We start from the raw sequence: 24,368 nt of genomic DNA, 5'->3' as shown, positions 1-24,368 counted from the left end.
TTTGTTCCTCTGACTATAGCCCTTACTCTATGCTTGTCATTTGAGTGGGGATTTAGTCAGATGAAATTCTCTAGGATTATAGTAGGAATTGTTTTGTTAAAAGCCTGGTCACCAACTGAAAATACTACCTTCTCCTACCCGTTCCTAACAATCTTCCTTTTGAATGACCATCAGTTGTTTCACAAGATAAAATACATTTATTTTGTGTAAAGTTGTTTACCTGCTAGTTAACCAGGAAATACTACCAAGTTTTATTACTTTAATTACAAAAATCATAAAATAAAATGCATATGCAATAAAAAAGATTATGTAACAAATACCTATTTTCAAATTGCCTTGGGACTGTTTATGGAGTGGTTTGGCCTAAAGCAATTACTAAAAGCAGATTTGAACGCTATTATAAATAGGTATAAGCTTTCCTTACATAACCCATATTTATATTATCAATAAAAGCTGAGACTTAAAGCTTGCAGTAACAACTTTGTGGAGAAAGCAGGGCAAATTTATTATCTGTGATCCTTTCTTTATCTCTCCCTATTACATCTGGGATAACTGTGTAGTACTTAGGTGATATGACTAAATCTTATTAGTGGAGGTTTTCTATCTTAAGCACAAATCTGGCATTTAAAAATCCCAAAGTCAAAAAGTTAACATAGAAAATGTCAGAAAATTAAGCAAATTAAAAGATACTGTCAACAGTAAGCAGTACTGTCAAAGGACAAATAATCCCAGTTAAACAGTATCAGGAATGGGTAATAGATTTTTGAAAAGTAGATACCAAGGTGAGAGAGACAGTTAATGTCAAAGCATAAAAGATATTTAAAGCACAACAGCTATTATATTATAAATATATTTGATGACTATTTTATCATTTGTACAGCTTACACAGCTGGGTACAAATAGCAGTAAAAATTTGAGGTTTTTAAATTACCAGCTTGCACCAGTGCTAACCATGAAGCATAACCAATGCTAGCATAAGTAAGATTCATTTCCAACTTAATGCATTTATATGTTTCAAAATTAGCTTATTTAGGAAAATATAAATGACAAAAACTGTTAATGATATATAATCTTTTCAAAGCAGGCTTATTTCTTTTTATTTTAAAACTTTATTTTTCCTTCCATGAATGTTTAAGTGGCAGATAGTCAGTAATATAAATTATTCACATGAATTCTGTTTCAATTAGCCAAAGAAGAGTCATAAACATGAGAAAACAGAATTTTTAACTTTGTTGGCTTAGAAAGAAAAAGATTTATACCATATGAAAATATTAGTTCCCTTGTTCGTCTGATGCAGAATCCTGACATTATTAGAGTTAGAAGAATAGAACACTGTGGAGTACGTATTGAATTTCTCGCTTTAATAATGAAGATGTAGTTCTCTGTAATCTGAAATTAATTTAAAGCTAGTGAAAAGAAGTAATATTCTACTATCTCTGTTTTGTTCTCTCCTACTCAAATTTAACAAGTAATAGCAGCTTTCAGGAGGACAGCAGGTACAAAAGATTCAAATTAGATGTCAGAGTTGAATAAGTCAAGTTTGCCTTCTTCTATTATTTGAACGGGACTTAACTAATTTGTTCAATAACTTGTAGGTTTTTTTTGAAAATTATCGTGCTCACTTTGGCAGCACATATACTAAAATTGGAATGTTACAGAGAAGATTAGCATGGCCCCTGTGCAAGAATGACACGCAAATCTGTGAAAATTATTTTCTTCTTAATACAAGTTAGAGCTCTGGAGAATGAACTTCAAAAGCAGTGACCATTTTATAAATAGTGTGATGTTCAGATTGCAAACAAATAAGATGACAAGTGGATGGGAAAGCAAAGTGGTAGAATCACATAAAAGAAATATATTGGAGGGAGCGGGCTAAAAAAGGCAACTCACGGCAAAATCCTTTCACTCTCTGCCCCAGATTCAAGTCAGAGCTTTTCAGGTGAAGCAATGTAGTCCTATGACAAAGTATCATGAAAAATGTACCAGTGGCTTATTTTCATTTTAGCTGCATTTTTGACATCTTATGGCCTGTAGAGATATTCCCTCGATCACATACAAATGCACCGTGTGTCATCTCTAAAGTCACATTACTGTGATTGTATTCATACAGGCTTTGCTTTGCATTGTTTTCCTAATAGAAAAGACTGATTTGTTCTTATTCATTTATACTCTCTTGCCCACTCCCCATCATTCCTACAAGCTGCATAGTCAACCGATGTGAAATAAGTGAACAAAGAAACAATGTGCTTTAGAAAACATGACTGAAGCATTCATATCATTTAGAGGAGAAAAATCCCAGGAATAAAAGAGCTTGGGTCTACCTTAAAGCAGGAACTTCCCTGCAGAGATAAATGGGAAGAAACGAAGGCACATAATGCCACTGCAGCTGCAATATTTCTGAAGTAGGACCCTCAGAAAAGGGCACAAGCTATTCATGCTTCTAGAAACATTGCGTTTAATTCCTCTGCCAAAGATTTAGCAGCTTAATGGAAAGGAGCAGCACATGGAGGAAAACAAAAAATGAAAGAAGAATTAGCACTGCAAGGAAATTTGCTTAAACTAATATTAGAAAGAAAATATTTCAGAAATGGTGCCCTCTAATAATCGCATGCGCTAAGGCTAGAATAAAAGGTCATAGCTAACTGGTACAAAAGCAGGTTTGGACACACAGGAAATAAAATTCTGTGATGCATTCTACCCAACCACTATCCTTTTTACCTTCGACTATGCCAGGACATGTTCCACATGTTACGGAACCCAGGAAAGAAGCCAAAAGAAGCCATACTTCAAAATTGAGCTTCTTTTCCAATTTTTATTTATTTATTTATTTTGAAAGATTACTTATTTCTTTATTTGACAGACACAGAGCACAAGCAGGGGGAGCGGCAGGCAGTGGGAGAGGGAGAAGCAGGCTCCCTGCTGAGCCCAACGCAGGTCTTGATCCCAGGACCCTGGGATCATGACCTGAACCGTAGGCAGACGCTTAACCGACTGAGCCACCCAGGCGCCCCTCCAATTTTTAAAGAAAACTTTGCCATATTTAACTTTTATAGCCAAATCAACTAGGAGAACAAAACATACTTGATGGTCAAGAATGGAAGTTAAGTAGTAGTTTAAAAAGTCATGCCTAATGCATAATAAAAAAGCTTTCACATGACTTGATTAAAAATCATGACTGATAGGGGCTCCTGGGTGGCTCAGTCAGTTAAGCATCTGTCTTAGGCTCGGGTCATGATCCCAAAGTCCTGGGATCAAGCCACACATTGGGGACAAAGGGGGCTACCCCCAGGAGCTCCCTGCTCTCTGGGGAGTCTGCTTCTCCCTCTCCCTCTGTTCCTCTCTTGTGCTCGTGCTCTCTCAAATAAATAAAATCTTAAAAAAAACCATGACTGATAAAAGATGCTACTTTCTAAGGACCATGCTTTGGTTTGGAAAAACAGATAAGTGAACACACTGCAGAGTCTCACTTTTACTGGAGTTAGCCTCCAAGTTAAAAAAAAAAAAAAAAGGTGAATGAACAGAGCTGCATGTTTTCAAGACATTACAGATTAGAGAAAAAAATAACGTTATCAGTTAGTTTATAAGACAAATGCTTTTAAAAAATATTTTGTTTTACATGCCTTAATTATAAAGATTTCTCCTTAGTGTAGAACTTCATTATGACCTATTAGAGTAAAATCTAATACATTATTGGAATGAATTTGGAGAGACAAAATTTTTTTTAAGTACTAAACCTACTAAACTACCTTACTTATCGAAATCCCAAACTTTTTCCTTTTCATTGAATACGTTTATACCTGTCAAGCTGTAATCAACTGCCCATTGTGGTCTGAGGAACTTTTATGAAAAGGTATTTTTCCCTTTAATGTTTTTTTTTTTTCAGAGTATATACGTTCTGAGAGCAAAAAAAATCATGTAGTCATTTCACAACTGTCTATACTAATTGATGAAATAATTTTTGTAAGTATACAAAAGGTTCATCATCTGCTTCATGCTTTACTCACCACCAGGAGTACTTATAAATTCCAGCAGTGATGACACTATAATCCTAAAAAGTCTGGGAACCAAGAGTTCATCTAGGAACTTTTCTCTGTCCCTTTGAGATATCCTTCATTGACCCCTCCCTGACACCAAGACCTGAACAATTTTACATAAGGTAAGAAAGAATGTATTCACTAAGTATTGTCAGTCTTGTTTGTTTTCCTAAAAGGGATAGAATGCTGAGACTTAAGTAAGACAGACTTCAAATAATGCTGACACAATTATATTTCCTCATTTTTTTCTGTCAGTTTTTCTTCCCCACAACTAATATGTGGAATATCAGATTGGGACAATGGCAGTGGGAAACAATGTTGTAAGAGAGAGAAAAAGATAAAACACAGTTCTGAAGCAGCAGAAGGGAAGTGAGGAAAGTGGTGTACAAAGGGCCCAGGACCACAAAGCATGGTAAGTAGGAAAAAAGTTAAGAAACTGGAAGCATAATCTATAATGCATAGAATCTGTGTGGACAGCATTCAACTTGACCATAATCCTTTTTCAGTGCTTTGCATCTTCCTCTGCCAGGAAGTTCTAAATGAACCATGCAAAGTGATCAATACTGTTTGTGGCAACTGAAAAAAATTCAAATGGCAAGATGTGATTTTTTTTTTCCCATTTCTCTTTTCTAATCTAATTCTACCTGAATTCAACATTGAAAACATCCTCTAATAATTTCCTAGAAACTCATTATGTTGTTTTATTCTAAATTTATTTTCTGTACTGGACCATTATCCCAGTCACTAAGGATGGTCATCCTCTTGGTGCCTTCACATTGTGGATTTTTAGGACTATTAACTAAACTTGTTTTAATGTTCTAAGTACATGAGAGTTCATTTAATTTTTTGACCATAAAATGAAAACTTCATATTAGAAAAATTCTTTAAAAAAGAACTTTTTCTTTTTAATTTAAGCATGTTTGATTCCAACTATCTGTTGATGACAATAAAATCCACAGTTATGTACAAAACAATCATCTTTCATTATCTCTGACACTTAAAGTACTACTGATACAGACAACTGAAATGATGTCACAAATATGACTAAAATAAACACTAGATTATCCACAAAGTCATATTGCTTATCCCTCCTGATACAAACTTCCCTTCATAGGTTGGCTCCAAATATTTAAAGAAAATCAGTTCATTAACAAGAAAGACATGCATACTTTTGATTCATAGTGATAAGTCTGCTAAAAATATAACTGTCATTATAACTTTCAATAAAGATGAAATCCATACACAGTCCTATCAACCTTCCAAACAATATGAAAATCATATCCTTGTTTTTGTGTTTTTTCATTTCTTTGTGTCTGGTACATACGTTGACTTTCTGAAATCACTGCAGAGTTGTGAATACTGTATGAAATAAAAAGAAAAAAAACCCTGTTCATTGCCCACAGAGTACTGTATTGCTTGCTATATGCTCCATCTATGCAAGACAAACAATAGAACAGGCAATAACCCTAAGAAATCTCAAGCTAAAACCTTCCCAAGTGAAAAGGGAAAATATCATCCTAGATTCTAAAAGTCCCTTAAACAAACAGTTCAAGTCCTTAGAATACTCATAGATACTAGACAAAAACCTTAAACTTCTGAAGATCTGTTCTCCTGAGTAAATCTGTGAGAAAGCGGGGAAAGCAATTAATTACTTACACTTGTTCTGAAGAGATTCACTAACTTCTGTCTACTTCCCGTCTTATAGAGCATATTTACAAAGACTGATGAGAAGATATGTAAAACTTAAACAAAAGGCTTTGTTTTTCTTCTATTTTCTCTAGTAGTATTTAGGAATTTTGCCCTTTAAGCATTAGGGGTAGAACAAATAGCTATTTGGGTTGAGAATGACAAAAAGGTGGCAGTCAAATGCAAGCACAATGGATGTAAGAATAAGAGTAATGACATATAGTTATATTTTTTTTATATAAACTCAGAATTTTTCTTTACTTGTCAAGCCTAAACATTACTAGTAGAAAGGTCATGTGAAGGTAACGCGCATAGGACATTTGAGTTTTCCCATAAAATAAACTCAGCATTAATGGAATTCCATTTACAGTGATGTAGAATGAAATTTCTATTTCTTTCATCTCCTAAATTTCAAACTTGAGAGATAGCTTCACGTACAATATACTGAAAAGGATTTAATTTAGATTCAATTTTTTTGATAATTGTGAAGTATTCAACAAGCAGTTATCAAGAGCATGTACTATACTGAGTTATGTGCTAGGTGCTAAAAAATAAATCATAATCTTTTTTTTTTTTTTAAAGATTATTTATTTATTTATTTGAGAGAGAGAGAGAATAAGATGAGAACACATGAGAGGGGATAGGGTCAGAGGGCAAAGCAGACTCCCTGCCGAGCCGGGAGCCCGATGCGGGACTCGATCCAGGGACTCCAGGATCATGACCTGAGCCGAAGGCAGTCGCTTAACCAACTGAGCCACCCAGGCGCCCAATCATAATCTTTTAATAGTGAAACACAGTTATAAGCCTTGTAGTATTTTAACACTTTGTATCATCTATATCTTTAAGAGGGTTCACATTGAGCATAACCTTACAAGGTTTCCTGGAATAGGTGAAACACTGTATTAGGGTCAAGGTTTCATAGCTCATGTTTTTGCAAATGCAAAGAATACCAATCAATAATAGAAAAACTTGAATCTCAAAAGAGTACTATGGAGCTTAAGATACCCACAGCCCTTTTCCTTTCTTCCTTCACCTTCTACTCTTCTCATTTTAATGGACACAAGGAAAAGAATTACCAGGAGTAAGGTTGAAGTTGTAATACACAAGAGAGGTGTGTCCAAAGGTTTCACAAAATTAAAAGATGGGTAGGGAGTACATTTATTTCCAGGTGCATCTAGCTGCCTTTTGCCACTGGGGCAGCAGATGGAATTTGGCTGGACAGTTTACAAATTCTTATCCCTGTTTAGGAACATACACAGTAATACACTCCTGAGTCCATATGAGAGAAATAAGCCCATAATCACAACCACCAATTAAAACAACTATTCCCCATGGGCGCCTGGGTGGCTCAATTGGTTAAGCGACTGCCTTTGGCTCAGGTCATGATCCTGGAGTCCCTGGATCGAGTCCCGCATCGGGCTCCCTGCTTGGCAGGGAGTCTGCTTCTCCCTCTGACCCTCCCCCCTCTCATGTGCCCTCTCTCTCAAATAAAAAAAAAAAATCTTTAAAACAACTCTTCCCCTTTCATTTTGAGAACAGTTAATTTAAACAACTATCCCCCTTTCATTTTGAAAACAGTTTTTCAGAAAATTTAAGGTACTTATTACAGTCTGATGAATACCTTGTCAGTTAATGTAGTTACAAATCCACAATGTTTGCTCATATTAGAGTGGTCTCATGCACCTGACATATAGGGTCCCTACCATTTATTCCTGAATTGAGGGTTTGTAAATAAGCAGGTGGTTATGTGAGCTTAACTACTAACATTAGCATGTCCATAAATTTTTGATATGGAATTAAAACTACCAAGAAAAATTTATTGCTGCATAATAATTGCTTGTCCGAACTTATCCCACATTCCAGTATATAAAGGAAGCCTGCTAAATTCATATTCTCATTAAAAAATCAATTGAAATTGACCTTATCTCCTACTGGCCTGCAGAGATCACCAATGAAGAAATGTGCAGCAGAGCTGATTATATTGTGTAGGAGAAAAGACAAGCAAAAGTGATTGAAATATCTATAGAGAACATCATCAGTGCTTAGAACAATTTTGCATATAAATAGAGCATAAATGGTCTGTGTTCAATTTGTTCTCTAGTTGTCAAAGAATAATCAAAGATAGACCACATAGTAATCTTCTGTTTCCAGCTTCCCTAATGCAAACCTACATCTTATACAGTATGTATGTATGTCTGCCCCAAAAGCAAAATTTAATTTCCACAAATAAAAAGAAAACAAAACCCCCAAATTATGTAACTAATATAGGTATATGTTTCATTATAAAATTCACATTTAGTGATGAAAAAAAGAAGACACTAAATTAAATGGTCTTAAAAATTAATAGTATTTTAGAACTCAATGCAATCTGGCTTCTAAGCCTTTCTCACTCCAACCCCCTAAACACACTCCTAAAACTAGTTTTGTAAAGTCACCATTGAATTCCTAATAGTTAAATCTGATGGATTCTTTCCAATCCTTATTTTCTTGGTTCTCTTGGCTACATCTGATGCTATTTGGCACTTTCTCTTTGAAAAGTAATACCACAATAGCTTTTTTTTCTCCTCTCACCTCCATAACCAACCTCTTCATGCTCTATTTCATGCGCTCCATCTACCAAGCTAGTCCCATAAATTGGTGGTTCCACTTTTGTGGCACATTAAAATCGCCTGAATAACTTTTTTGTTTTTTATTATGTTATGTTAATCACCATACATTACATCATTAGTTTTTGATGTAGTGTTCCATGATTCATTGTTTGCGTATAACACCCAGTGCTCCATGCAGTACGTGCCCTCTTTAATACCCATCACCAGGCTAACCCATCCCCCGACCCCCCTCCCCTCTAGAACCCTCAGTTTGTTTCTCAGAGTCCATAGTCTCTCATGGTTCGTCTTCCCCTCCGATTACCCCCCTTCATTTTTCCCTTTCTGCTATCTTTTTTTTTTTTTAAACATATAATGTATTATTTGTTTCAGAGGTACAGGTCTGTGATTCAACAGTCTTACCCAATTCACAGTGCTCACCATAGCACATACCCTCCCCGATGTCTACCACCCAGCCACCCCATCCCTCCCAGCCCCCACCACTCCAGCAACCCTCAGGTTGTTTCCTGAGATTAAGAATTCCTCATATCAGTGAGATCATATGATACATGTCTTTCTCTGATTGACTTATTTCGCTCAGCATAATACCCTCCAGTTCCATCCACGCCATTGCAAATGGCAAGATTTCATTCCTTTTGATGGCTGCAGAATATTCCATTGTATATATATACCACATCTTCTTTATCCATTCATCTGTCAATGGACATCTTGGCTCTTTCCATAGTTTGGCTATTGTGGACATTGCTGCTATAAACATCGGGCTGCACGTACCCCTTCGGATCCCTACATTTGTATCTTTGGGGTAAATACCCAGTAGTGCAATTGCTGGGTTGTATGATAGCTCTATTTTCAACTTTTTGAGGAACTTTTAAAACATACTATCGCCCAGGCTCTGACTCCACAGATTTGGATTTCATTGGTTCAGAGAGGAACTGGACATAGCTATTTCTTAGAAGTCTCTCAAAGTGAGTCTATTGTGTAGCCAGGGCTGAGAAACAGTGCCACAAATGTTTGTTTTCTCCAGGGTTCTCTCTTTTGCTCACTTCTCTATTTATTTTCCCCAGATTATCTTACCCATTGTATTTTTAGCTGTGACCTGAAGGTTGACCAGTTCTCCAAGATTCCTAGTATTTACCCTGTAGTTATTGCCAAGAGGTAACCACGCTAACACTACTGAGAACACTCAGTGGCTTGCCTAAGGATTATTTGATTTGCTACTTCCTCACCACCTCCTTTCCTCATCTCAAGAAAATCACACATAAACTATGGCCCACCCACTCCTGACTTTCACCACTTGCAAACCAGTTAACTCTAAAGCTGACAAAGATTTTCTTTGAAGATCTCATCCTTTTTGTCTCCCTCCTCATGTCTCCCCAGGCTTCTACCCAGTTAACTCAAGAATATCTTACTTCAACACGCAATCTATTCTCTCTCTGTATGAGGCCACAAATGTCTGTCATTTTAACTTATGAGACTATTCTCTCTGCATTAGATGACTATGAATCACCTATCACAGAATAAATGAGAAAGTGCTTTGTTAACTTTGTAAAGCACTAGGCATGCTGAAGTATTTTAACTATATCACATAGTATATGCTCAATAAATACAATTGAATTAAGAGAGAAAAAGGCCACATATTTGTAAGTGAAACTAGACATATTAACTTATGATTGGCAACTCCATTCAAGACCCTTGTAAGTGTCTAGAGTTTCCTGTCAGAATCTCTAGAAGAGACACGATTTATCTTTTCACTCTTTTGTTTCCTTCAAGCCCCAGCATTTAAGGTACACAAGATATTCATTTTTTAATCCATTAGGACCTTGTTCTTGACCTTCACTGTTCTACTGAAACTGCTTGGAAAAAGGTCAACTGTCACCTGCTAGTTGACAAACCCACTGGTCTTTTTTCAGCCATCATTTTATTTAACTTCCTGCAGAATATGACCCTGCTGACTTTCTCCATTCTGAAATTCTCCCTGCCTTCAGTCTTCCAGATGTCACTTTTTGTTGCTTCTCTTCTTCCCTTTCAACCATTTTTTCTCTCAGTGTCCTTTGCTGATTCCTCTATTTGCCTCTTAAATAATGTAATTCCCAAATACTCTATTCTCAGCCTATTTACCTCTCACTGGACATATTCTTCCTAGGTGATCCCAAGGTTTCTATAACCCTGTATGTGCAGATGCCCCCCAAATCTGTTATTTCCAGCCTCAACCCCTCTTGCTTTTGTGTGTGTGTGTGTTTGTGTGTAGTTATGTAATCTTCTACTTAAAAACCTCTGCTGGCTCTTTGTTGCAACAAACTTTGCATTATTGCCACTGTTCCCCTTCCCTATTTCCATTGCATGTATTTACCATTTCCTTTATTTGAAATGCTTATTTCTCCTGTTCTCTTCTAAGTAAACTACTATTCATCAAAACACAACTCAAAACACAACTCAAATGCCACTTTCATTATGAAAAATTTCTTAAATTCTCTAGGCAGCTAGTTGCTCTTTCAGCATTTTCTACACAGGTATATCACAGCATTTATATTGTGTATATATCTGCCTTCCCCACAAAGCTGTGAAAACTTGAAGCTAGCACCTATGCTTTATCCATTTTTACACTCCAGGGCCCTAGCACTGTTGCCTGGCCCCTAGGATTTGATCAATAAATGTCATTTGGGTGAATGCCACGTTTCTGTTTATTTGCCTGCATTATGTCATATTTTACTAGATTTCAAATGCACATTATAATATAGTAACTCTTCTATAGACTAAATGGGGTTTAGTTGGCTAGTCCAAGAATCTAACACTTACAAAACAGAAGACTAGGGAACCTCATGGGAAAGAACTCATCCTAAGGGAGAAGGAAGTAAGCAGCTTGGATGAATGACCAGCTTGACCTAGTAACAGTAACAAACAAACAAACACAAAACTCCAACAGAACTTGGTCATCAAAAGATGAGGATGATACTGGGGCGCCTGGGTGGCTCAGTCGTTAAGCATCTGCCTTCGGCTCAGGTCATGATCCCAGGGTCCTCAGATCGAGCCCCACATCGGGCTCCCTGCTCCGCGGTAGGCCTGCTTCTCCCTCTCCCACTCCCCCTGCTTGTGTTCCCTCTCTTGCTGTGTCTCCCTCTGTCAAATAAATAAAATCTTAAAAAAAAAAAAAAAAGATGAGGATGATACTGAGTGCTATACATGGGATCTGTCATGGGCTTGTCTTTGGACCTTGCTATATGGGACCAAATCCTATAGAGATCAAGAGCACTGTAACTTAAAACTGAAAGCTGTTTCTCTAAAAATGTAAGACTTTCAGGCATAAGTAGTGTTGCTTGGTACACTGGTGAAGTGCCACAAAAGAAGAGGGAGGTGTTTCCCCCCACTTTGCCACTGACCACTGTCAAACTCTGGCATCATGAAGGCATGAGAGTGCCCACTGCTATAGCAAAGAGCAGACATGTAAATGTATGGTATCACGGGTGGAGGTAGAAGAACAGTGGTGGGTGACTTTGTTTGTGAAATGCCCCCTGAGAACTTCCAGAAATGCTTCAAAGATCCCTTATAGGCATTTGAGGTCCTGAATGTGTATGTGGAAAGAAGAACTAGGAAAATTTGGGTTTTGTTATTTACGTGAGGTAGAGAGGCCTAGGAAAATGTGGGTTTTTGGGTTCTGTTGTAAAGATATTTTCCCTAATACTTAGAGTTTGCTTTTTTTCCTTCTTTTTTTTTTTATCATTGTTTCTTGCCCCTATCTGTTCTCACATGGTAAATTAGAGCTTCTCATTTTTTTAATTTAAATTCAATTAGCCAACACATAGTACATCATTAGTTTCAGATGTAGAGTTCAATAACTCATCATTTGTGTATAACACCCAATGCTCATCACATCACGTGCCCTCCTTAATGCCCGTCACCTAATTATCCCATCCCCCACCCACCTCCCCTCCAGCAACCCTAGGTTTGTTTCCTATAGTTAAGAGTCTCTCATGGTTTGTCACCCTCTCTGATGACTTTCCATTTAGTTTTCCTTCCCTTCCCCTATGATCCTCTGTGCTGTTTCTTATATTCCACATATGAGTGAAACCGTATGATAATTGTCTTTCTCTGACTGACTTACTTTGCTCAGCATAATCCCCTCCAGTTCCATCCACATCAATGTAAATGGTAAGCATTCATCCCTTCTGATGGCTGAGTAATATTCCATTGTGTGTGTGTATACATATATACATACATACATACCACATCTTCTTTTTCCATTCATCTGTCCATGGACATCTCGGCTCTTTCTATAGTTTGGCTATTGTGGACATTTAGGACTGTAGAGCTTCTCATTTATATTGTTATCTTGCTGATCCAAAAACCTACAATTGTGTGTCCCCCGAGTTTCTTTTTTTTTTTTTCAAATTTAGTTTTCTTGGTTGCCCTGTGTAGTTCTACAACCAAATTACATTTATTCTGTTTCCTGGTTTCATTTCTTCATATGGCTTCTCTTGTAAATTTTTTTTTTAATGTCTGGAACTATATGCCAAAATCTGGTAATAGCCAAAATAGCTAAGTTAGATATCTATTGCTAAGAAGACTGTTTATATTTACTTGTAGTGGGCGAAGAATGAAGAAGTCAAATTGGTTGAGAGAGGAGAAGCAAGTTCTAAGTATCTATAGCTATTCGGTAATGATTTCAGATGTGGCATTGTGTATTTATATTTTAAGTGTGGTTTTCACTTCTGCAAAGTTTTTTTTTTTTTTTTTCCATGTGTTTCTTTTTCTTCCAAAGCTTACCTTTGATCTTATAATGACAAAGTCAGGAATACTTATGGGTAATCCTTTCCAAAGTGAATTGTAAACATACGGAACTTAATACTTTGAGAACTAACAAAGGCTGTCACAAAGAGGGTCCAGAAGGATTCAGCAAAATTCATAGGTGGTAAATCCATACTAGGTTATTAAGGAAAAGTGAGATGTTCCTTTCACCCACCAAACTGTTAGAAAGCATAGTCCATATTCTAGGGATGAATGAATAGGTGAGAGGTGAAGGGGTGGGGAAAGTTACTCAAACTCCCGTGCTGTACAAGCACGTTTCCTATCTCATTACGACACATATAAAATCACATTGCAATTTTATCACATGGCTTACATTCCTGTTTTCCCAAAAGGTATGTAAGCCCCTTGAGGCAAGTGTCCTGATTGGTGGTACATGTACCTGAACCAGTACATGACATCCAGGAAGCATTCAATAAAATTGTTCAATTGTTGAATTAATGCTATCAATCCCTGCAACCTCACAATCTACTCACTGCTTAGTTCCTGCATTCTGGCTCCCAGTTCCATCCAAATACTGAAAAGATGCTCTTAAAAAGTTGATAGAAAACTCCCATATGGCAAACCATTGGTCTTTATCCTTTTTGATTTTACCACAGATGTCATTGTTGAAAATGCCCACCTTTTCTGCCTTCTTAATACTTTCCTCTTCCTTTGCTCCTAGAACAATGTTTTGATTCTCCTCCCACCTGTCCAACTACTCCTTGTCTATCTTCTTTGCTAGTTTTACTTTTAGCCCCTAAGTGAAAGCATTTTCAAAGTTCTGTTTTGGATCTCTTTTATCTGAAGAATCACTCTAATAATCCCTTCCATTTCCATACTATACCCAGAAATCTTACAAACTCAACCATCTTGTGATGAAATCTACACCTATCCTTTTAAGAAACTTCTGGACATCTTGACCTCAATGCTCTGCTGCCACTTTCAGTTTCACTTTCCCAAAACTTACTTTATCTTCCATCACTACTCCTTTTCCTGCTCTTAATAGTTTTCTCTAATAACCCAACTATCTTTCTAGCTAATCAAATTCAAAACCCTGGGATTATCTTTGACTCCTGGCTACTCCTCTTCCTCTTCACCTAAATTATCTCTTTTCACTAAGAATATGACAGAAGAATCCTAATTCATCATTCACACTCCTGTAGATTAAATGTCTTAATATATAGCTTTGATCATGTTCCTCCACTGCTTAAAAACCTTCAATAGTTCCCCATTGCCTAAAGAATTATATGCTAACACCTTAGTCTCTTATTCAAGCACTCTATGATGTGGCATCAACCTACTTTTAAAAAAAAAAATTTATTGGGGCACCTGGGTGGCTCAGTTGTTAAGCGTCTGCCTCCGGCTGAGGTCATGATCCCAGGGCCCTGGGATCGAGCCCCACATTGGGCTCCCTGCTCCGTGGGAGGCCTGCTTCTCCCTCTCCTACTCTCTCTGTCAAATAAATGAAATCCTTAAAAAAAATTTTTTTTTAAATTCAATTTAGTTAACATATAGTGTATTATTAGTTTCAGGGGTAGAATTTAGTGATTAATCAGTTGCATAGGACACCCAGTGCTCATCATCCTACTTTTCCAGAGTTCTCTCCATACTTCTACACTTCATATAGCCTATTTTCTTACTAGGTGGACTATCTGCCATGCTCCCAAAATGCTTTGCACTTTCTTACTTCTGTATTTTTCTTAATGACATTTCATTTGCCTACTACCCCTACCTCCAATTCCAACTGCTGAAATCCATACTCACCCTTCAAAACCTTTTCTTCCATGACTCTTTTTCTGATATATACAATAAAACATGGTATTTCCTTCCTCTGAGCTCACAAAGTATATTATTAATAGCTCTTGTATAATACCTATTATTTTTTGCTTTATTCTGTAGTCTTTCTGTACCGTTTCTCTTTCCACAAGACACAAGGGTCTTGTAACTAAGAAAAATCATAATTTTTTCTGTATTTTCCTTCATGTGTAGCATAGTACCTTTCAGAGAACAGATGTACAATAAATTAATGAATGTTTAGGGGCTCATTTCCTAATCTCTGAGTTTGGTATTAGCAAAGCTTGTAATCTGGGTTGATATTCAGCCCATATGTATTAGTACCACATAGTGGCTACTTATTGCCTGTGTACATTCTGACTGGTTGAAGCCTGTGCTATACTAGTTATCAATATTTTTTTCAATAGCATTCCTTATATAATAGTCTCCCTTGAAATGTCTTTTGGGACCCTTAGCTGAAACAACACTCTCAGTATTTGGGATATAGGCAATATTTGGGAGCTCAGAGTTGCCTAATTTGGTAGATCCTGGGAGGGGACATAGACTCAGTGTGAAAGTTTTATAATTTAGGCAACTAATCATACTATTTACTAACATTTTGATTTTCTAATGAAGAATATAAATCATCACCTCATTTTGTTTAAATAGTGAATCGAAAACACTGCAATTAAAAGCACAATTGTAGAGCTCTGTATTTTACATACCATAATTTCCATCTGTAAGTGATAATGGAGATGGCAAGCAGAGCAGTACGTCTTTGCTGTTTGTGACTCACTCCAATTTCAGATTTTTTGACTATTCCCTCTTATTTTACTTTACTTGATAAAAACAGCCTTCTTTATAATTTGATTTTTCTGCTTCTATCTCATCATGTTGAAGTGGAGGTTATTGAAAGAAGCAAGAATGCTGGTGTTGAACAGGTAAAGTATAACAATATAAAGTCAATAGGGCATTGAAAAAGAACCAAATAAGGTACCTAGGAAAGTAAAAACAAAAGGAGGCCAGCAGAAAAAGATACCTAGTTACGAAAGTCAGAAACAAGGAAGAAATCTGGGAAAATCCCCAGTTCTGTTGCTTCTAGAAAGAGGCAAGCAAATCGGAGAGTTTTTGGCAGACTTGTCAACTCTATGCCTGCCTCTCCCTCTCCCTCGCGTGAACTCTGATGCTCAAGATGCTTTAGCAATCATTGCCACCGTCTGCTTCTAGTTTCTTTTTACCGCTGGACATTTGCATTGGCTGCTGTCACTTGGAAGGACCGCCAGAACTACTTGGGCTGATATCTTTGACCCTGTGTGTTCATGGAGGTACTCCAGCTACAAACCAAAGGAGGTCCCGGTTTGGATTACTTGGAATCAGTACTGTGAAATTATGCAGTTTGTGAATCTATTCTTGGTGTTTCACAGTTGATGACACTATATTCCCTTGCGTACCAAACTCAGAGAAACCCTATTAGATGATCTCTCTCTTTCTCAGTACAATCTTTCTAGAGTCAGTATGAGATGTGAGCCTAATCAAACATGGGCCTTAGCAAATGTATTTTAAAAATAAATAGCCTAGAAAGATGATGGCAGTTCTTTTATGGTATGGAGTAACATGCTTATATTTATCAGCTGCTTAACAGAGAACTGAATTGATAGAAAAATTATTTCAGTTTGCTTTTCACTGTTAATACTCTGATAGTTCAAGAAAGAACAGTGAAGGTTTCTATTTTCCTTAGGAGGTGGAAGGGGTCTCTGATAGCATGGTAAAACATTCTTATTTTACAGATAAAGACTGAGAGTAGATGAAATGGCTGCTTCATAGTTACAGATTACTAGTGCTCCTAATATTCTGCTCTGCAGCACTACCTTAAAAAATTAATATGAATATACAAATAGAGATTTTACTTTTCTTTCCTCCAGTCTTTTACTCTTTTTGTAGGCCATCTTCAATGTCTTCATATCCATCAAAATTCACCCAAATGTAAAAAAGATGAATATAACTTATATTGTCTTCTGCCATGAATTTCACCATTGCCAAAAGCTTTCCTGGACAACTGTACTGGGCTCCATTTCTTTCACTGTTTTGTTGGAGCACAATGGTTTTAAGAGCTACCACTTTGTATTCTGATGATATACGTTAGTTTCCAGTCCAAATACAGAATATTTTTTGAATTGTAGGCTATTCAAGGCAAATCTTATTAATCTAAATTAAGGAGAACTTACATGTTTACTACTAATGCTCCTTTTTCATTTACTACCCCATATAGCTCCATAGCCCATGAAGAGGACTTTTAAAATCAATATACCTAATTTCTTCCTCTTCTTCGAAGAAGATATAAACTAAAAATATAGAAATTTCCTTAAAGGAGGTGGATAGCTCAGCTACCTGGATTATTCTGAGAGGAACTATTATTTACCTCAGCCATAGCATATGAACAGAGAAGACAGACAATTTTCTAATACCACTGTGCCCCTCTTCTCTTTATTAACATGGAGAATGAATATGGATTATACTACAAAGCCAAAATGACCTCTAGAAAGAAGCATTATTTCAGTTTCCTTACCTGTAAATAGCTAATGTGACATCCCTAGGGCCAATTACTTTTAATGATTTAATTACATTTATGGTTTTATAAACCATGTTCCACCCAAACCACATGCACATAAAACAACAATTAAAATATTTAATATTAAACACAGCAGGAGTCCTTATTTCTGAAATTTTTTTGCAAAGTCTACAGTTATTTGAAGATACCTTTGCCAAGGTGAAACTTGTGATCACATAGACATAGAAGCATGTTGAGACTTTTTAACACATGAACTGAGATCCACTGTTAAAAAAAATTCATGGGAAAGGTTTTTGGGGGGTGGTATTTGGCTATGAACATTCACATTTTATAATACCATGCAAACTGGAATGAGTTTTACCTGGATTCCTTGGAATCCGCTTTCTGCGGTCTCGGAATGCTGCACCTGATTGTAGGGCTTCTAGAAGATTATCCATCACACCAGTCTCATCACCCTCTGGAGGGAGGGAGAAATCAGAATTAATTCTGGAGCAATTCAAGTTAAACTACAGGAAAATAAAGGGGGAAAACTCCTGTCAGATTTACATAATATCCCTAAATTAAAGACGTGTATCTGTTTAAACATAATGGTTCCTGTCAGTTTCTGGCACCACAGACTACTTTGCTTATTATGCACCATTAAGCAAAACTCATGCCAATCCCACTGTTCTTTCAACTTAAGGACCTTGTCTTTTGTATTATTGATGACATGCTCAGTATGCAAATAAACAGTAGCTGATCAGCTACTGCTGCCTTCCTGTTAAGATTCTTATAAGATATTCCTAAGGAAGAAACCAATGACCTGGCTTAATGCAATCAATGTGCGGGGCGTGATTTGATGAAGCAGAGTTACACAAGGTTAAATACTGATTGTATTAATACCTTCAGCATTCAACCATCATCTGCGATTATCTCAAAAGACACTATTTGCAAAAACACATTTGCATTCAATTCCTACCTAATCCATATCCTTTACCCATTTCAGAATGCTGACATTGTAGAAGGAAAAGGTGACCACATCATTTGAAAAGCCACATTTTACATTTGAGAGACATTAGCCAGAGTGTCATCATCCCTTTTATTTTTTAATTTTTTTTTCATCATCCCTTTTAGAATGCTGTTGTGTTTCTAAGTTTTTCCTATGGGAAAGAACTGTTAAGATTCAAAAGATGTGCATGGAAATTCCTAATGCAAATGCATTTAAAACATTTTACCCTACCCTTATCTTTGAAAATTCTGGCCATCAAAAACACTTTAAAGATTTGTTAGAACATTTGTCTCAAGGTATTTATTGCCAGAAACTCTACTACACTGTGGATAATCCACAGAGAGCTGAGACGCATCTTCCCATCTGGCCTAGATGACAATAAAAGGACCCTAACTAAGTGGCTAATTTGAGTGGTAGCTAAATGTGTGGGTCTGGGGTAGAAGACATTTGTAAGCAGAAGGGTTAAGAGAAGAAGAAGGCAGGAGCGAGGGAGAAAAAACTGACCTGGGAGCTATTCTAAAGTTAAATTTAAATCCTACTTTGTTTAAAGAATGACTATGGGGTATCATATCACACACACAAAAATATTCTCTTACAGGGCAAGAACAAGCTAAAACCTTTTTTGATTATGCCCTTTATTTGACTTGAGATCAATCATTTGTTCTTTTAAAATGAATTCTCTAGGATATGATATTAAATAAAAAACAAAGGGAAGCAGAGAGGTTCTCAGGTCCAAAATCTGGTAAAAACAGGACAAATAAAAGGAAAGTAGAACCCCAGTGACTAACCAGGGAAAGGGGATTATGCACATTTAGGAATATTAAAGCTGCAGACACATCTGAACCATCACCTGCTCTCTACAATAGAAAAAAAAAGGAACTGAAAGTAGTTTGGTACGGTTAGAATGTACCTGGGAGAATGAAATTTTAGGCAGTAAGCACTTTACATATGTTGTATCTTTTAACCCAGCTACACACTGAAATAGGTATCATCTCTGTTTTCAGCTGGGGATACTGAAACTTAGACTTTAAGGATCTCGTTCCAGATCACACAGTTAGCATGTGGAGGGTCCCAGGTAGGAACCCAGGTCAATGTGACACCAAGACCAGCCCTCTTTGCATGCAGCTAACAGAAGACAAAATGGACTAGGCATATGGTGACCAGATGATAAAAGATCATAATTCTATGATATGCGTTTGAGCATTATCCTATAAGTCAACACTCTCCAATAGACATAAAATGCAGGCCAAAAATGTGAGCTGCGTAAGTAATTTTAAACTTCCTAGTAGCCACATTTAAAAAAATTTAAAAACAGATGAAATCAATTTTTTTTAATGTTTAACTCAATATATACAAAAATATTTATTTTTTAGTCTTTTTATCAGATTAAGTCTCAGAAATCTAGCATGTTTTTATTAGCTACATTTAGCTAATTACATCAGATTAGCTACATTTCAAGTGCTCATTACCTATATGTGGCTAGTGCCTACTGTATTGGGAAACACAGCTATAAGCAACAGGAAGCGACTTGATTAGATTTTCATTTTAGAAAGACTTATTGGACAGCACTGTGGAGAATGACTCAGAGTATGGCGTAACAGAAGACAGGGAAATGGTTAGGAATGTAGTGTAACTGTCTAAGAGATAAAGGAGCGAACTAAAAGGATAGAAGAGTGAATGGAGAGGGTGGATACTTTGAAGGTCTTAATATAGTTAATAAGACCTGGCTGAGGGGGTGAGGTCAAGGGTGAGGAAAGGAGTCTAGATGATCAAGGATAAACAGGTATGAGAAAATATGATTATTTTTTTAGGAATATTTAAGTAGAGGGGCGCCTGGGTGGCTCAGTCATTAAGCGTCTGCCTTTGGCTCAGGTCATGATCTCAGGGTCCTGGGATTGAGCCCCATGTCAGGTTCCCTGCTTGGCGGGAAGCCTGCTTCTCCCTCTCCCACTCCACCTGCTTGTGTTCCTGCTCTCGCTCTCTCTCTCTCTCTGTCAAATAAATAAATAATATCTTTTTTTTTTTTTAAAAAAAAGGAATATTTAAGTAGAGCTATCCAGTGAGCAGTTAGAAATATGAGTCTGGACCCCAGGAGTGAAGTCTGGGCTGAAGCTAAAGATTTGAGTACTGTTGGAAGATGGGTGAGATCACCCTGATATACTATATGAGAAGAGAAGACACTATAGGATGCAACTCCTGAGGACCCCAATTTTTAATAGGCCGTCAGGAGAAGCAGAATTGCATAGAAGACATGAAAGGAATCTTTAGAGATATAAAAATACAACCAGAAGAGAACCACAGTATAACTGAATTTCATTCATCCTTATAAAAATAGTCATTATAAAGACTATGTAGAAAAATAAATATATGTATAAAAGTGAAAAAAACAGACTATAAAACAGCGTGTATTTATGATTTTACATAAATAATATGCAATTATTAAATTTTAAAACATTAAAAATTATAACAATGACATGGATGCCACTTCATTAAAATTCTTTAATGTAATTATATTGTGTATATACTGAAAATGGAACAAATATGATACAGAGAGGAATTAAAAATAAATCCCTTTACTTAATTAATGGTTGCCATCTGAACACAACACTGTCAAAATAGTATGCTAGGTCACTAAACCACTTTTTTTTCATTAGTTTCCCCCTCCCCCTGAGAAGCCTTTTTAGACACTTTTTTCCTAATCCCCCACCATTAAAATTTAATACAATAGATGTACTGCATATCTGTTTATATAGTATGGCCCTTTGGAAGGCCACAGACAATTGTAATATCTAAGATTTTTCTCTGCCCACTTCCCCAAGAACCAATATTCATCCCCTTGGGGGTGATACTGTTCCTGCTGAGAAGGCATGTGTTAGATGGTTCTATTAAAAAAAAAAAGGCCAGGTCTTTGTAAATATCACTGATGTATTAAAGGAAAGAAATATAGGTTTCAGTCCACCATTACTTTATCATTTGCTTCATAACTTTTCAAAAGAGTTGAGAGATTTTCATGAAATACCTAACCTGAAGGTATGAAGGTTTTATAAATATACCTTAGAACTGTTTTATATTTCAGTTACTCTTCCTAAAACAAAATGGAAGCCAACATGATCATTTGAAAGATGTCATCCTTCATTTTAAAGGAATTTCAGTGGAATTTGGTATGTGATTGAATTGTGTGAGACTGACAATTCACTTAGAATTTGCAAGTTCATAGAACCATTAATTCTTACTTAGATGTGATTTGTAATAAGTATCTGTTTTTATTTTCTATTTTTTGGTCCATGAGGTCAAACTTGGGGAAAAATGTGTCTTTTTCTCACTGAAAAGGAAAATAGTTTTATTGAATTGCATAGGAAACTGTGTTTTCTTACAATACATATTTTACTCAGTGGAAGAATATCAAGGAAAAAAATTGGTACTGTTTTTAGGCCCTACAGTAATATATGGGCATGTCTGGGAAGTAACAATTCAGAGGCAACTTTCTAACATTTCATCCTGAAATTAGATCAGAGACAGTATTAAGGAGGTAGGCTGGTTACATGCAGTCCAGTGGGGCTCTGTGCGAAGTACATATATTTGGGTAAAATGAAAGGCATGCATTGTACCTTCTATTTCATGTTTCCAACGGTGTTGGCCATTCAGTGGATACAGAATGTCTGCTGCTCTCAATTTTCATCATCAACAATTACCTGTGTTGTGTTGACTTAATTTCCCCAGAAGAGTTTGGAGGTGACAACAGATTAAAATTATCACTAGGTAAATTAACTATCTCTGGTACACCTTTGTGCAAGACTATTCCCCAATGGTTGCACAAACTTATTTAGAGGCAATTCTCTGTGGGTTTCTCACATTTCCGTGCACTTTGTGAGCACAAGAATTGATGACCTTTGTTCTGGACTATCTTTTCAAGACTGTTTTTATAGTGAACAGCCTTGAAAGACACAGTGTCTCCCTTCAGAGCAGAGGGTAGGTCTGTTTGTTTTGAGGATAGATTATATTTCCCTACAGGGGGATCATTTCATTTCATTATAATAGACTTGGGTTCCTTAAAACTGGGGTCCTCAGCAGTAAAACAAACCCACTGTGTGCATAGCATACACCTGAACTCACCTTGGCACTGCCCTGGGGGAGTTGGAAGGTAAGGGAAAGCAGTATGGACATGAAGCTCACACTGCTGGCTATACTGTGAATAACAAGAGTTCTTTGTCTCTGACCTAGGAGTCTTGTTTCTTATGTAAGCATCCCTGAAACTATAGCAGGCTTACTTGTTAGCATATAAGTAGGGTAAAATTTCTGACCCTTCACAGTTTTTGAAAATACTCTGAGATCTCCTTTCTTTTTATCAAACATTTTTAATTACAATATCCCTTATTCCTCTAAGAACCTAACACTTAGTGCCTTGGGCATTCCCATTAACTAAGACCCAACTCCAGGTCATTACTTCTCAAAAATGACTAAACTAAAGCCAATAATATAAAAATTATTAACTAAGATCCTAACAACCTGGGAATAATGGCTTTAATTCACTATTATAGGGGCGTGTGGGTGGCTCAGGTAGTTAAGTGTCTGCCTTCGGCTCAGGTCATGACCCCAGGGTCATGGGATTGAGCCCCACGTTGGGTTCCCTGCTCAGAGGCTTCTCCCTCTCCCCCCTGCTCGTGCTCTCTCTCTCTCTCTCAAATAAATAAGTAAAATCTTTAAAAAAAATCACTATTATAGCCTCCTTGAATTCTCAATTGTATAATTAAGGTTTTCTAGAAAAGCTGAGCTGCTCAAAAGTTGAAGAAGTTATCAAAAAGCAATCAGTTTAATGTGACCCAAAAGAAGCAAAAGGCTTCCTACTGAGGGTAGGACCCTACCATGTGAGATAATAGATTATATAATTTAAAAAAATAAAACGATGGTCTCTGTGGGTTAGAAGAATTGGGGAAGACTCATGGAAGAATTAGGACTTAAGCTAAGCCTCTGGAAACATTACATTAAAAAGGTTGCATAACGACTGGTTGGAGGACACTAAAATCTAGATTTATTAACTCCTAGCACACACATATGTGCTCACTTGATTGCTCTGTGTGTGTGTATATAAATTTACAAATACTGTAATGTATAGATCTTATGCATACAATTTGATGAATTTTTGACAAGTACCTACACCCATGTAAGTACAATCACAAGCAAGACATTGAAACTTTCCATCACCTCCAGTAAGTTCCTTCTTGCCTCCACCACTCAGAAGCAATATTTGCTCTGATTTTTGCCATCATATATTAGCTTTACCTGTTCATATCATATAATTTTAAGAGGGTAAAATATGTCAAGGTTGTTTTGAATAAGTATAGCTACCTGAAATCAAATATGTATCGTCTGCATGATAAACCATGGGGAGAGAACATAGTTGAAAGGTACAGGAGTTGTAGTTGGATAGATTAGATCAAAGTTCTAAAGGGCTTTGGATATCAAAACAAGAAATCTGAACATGCTTCAAGGGACACTAAAAAGCCAGCACAATAGTGACATGAGACAGGTTAACATTTAAGGTCAGCCTCATAGTAGTATACAAATGGACCAGAGTGGGAGAGAAATCAGTTCTATAAGGATACAATTTAATATGCAGTGACAAATATTATTCTGCATATAATCCTGGGCAAAATTTTGGCATTACTGGTGAAAGACTAAATAGAAAAGTAAAATTGGTTTTGTGAGCAAGGTCATGACCAGTAGTAAATGGAAGTTGGCAGTGTAAGAAGGCAGTGATAAGTAGAATACAAGAAAAATCAGTGTTAGCTTCAGTTTTTTCACACTACCTATTATGGTCCAGATTGAGATCATGCTGCAAGATGCATGGATTTGTAGATGGCACAAAATTAGAACCTATCAAAAAAGAGGGAAGCAACATTTCTTCTCTGGGATCTAAAAAAACAGCTCTT

At 36.6% G+C, this 24,368-nt stretch overlaps 1 protein-coding gene and 1 non-coding gene across 2 annotated transcripts in view; one reads left to right on the top strand and one right to left on the bottom strand.

The window, feature by feature from the left end:
- The window catches only part of DIAPH2 (diaphanous related formin 2), a 959,330-nt gene that overhangs the window by 154,508 nt on the left and 780,454 nt on the right, over window positions 1–24,368 (bottom strand). The window contains exon 26 of the mRNA XM_035028841.1: window positions 17,812–17,907. Within this exon, the coding sequence (XP_034884732.1) occupies window positions 17,812–17,907 (96 nt within the window). The remainder of the gene's footprint in view (window positions 1–17,811; window positions 17,908–24,368) is intronic.
- On the top strand, window positions 1,615–1,721 carry LOC118026104. Its single transcript, XR_004683468.1, has one exon. It is a non-coding gene; the product is annotated as a U6 spliceosomal RNA (small nuclear RNA).

This window comes from Mirounga leonina, unplaced genomic scaffold (assembly GCF_011800145.1).
Source record: "Mirounga leonina isolate KUSES-001 unplaced genomic scaffold, KU_Mleo_1.0 Mir_204, whole genome shotgun sequence".
Lineage (NCBI taxonomy): Eukaryota > Metazoa > Chordata > Mammalia > Carnivora > Phocidae > Mirounga > Mirounga leonina.
Note: the sequence above shows the minus strand (reverse complement) of the source record. Positions and strands in the feature narration are given on the sequence as shown.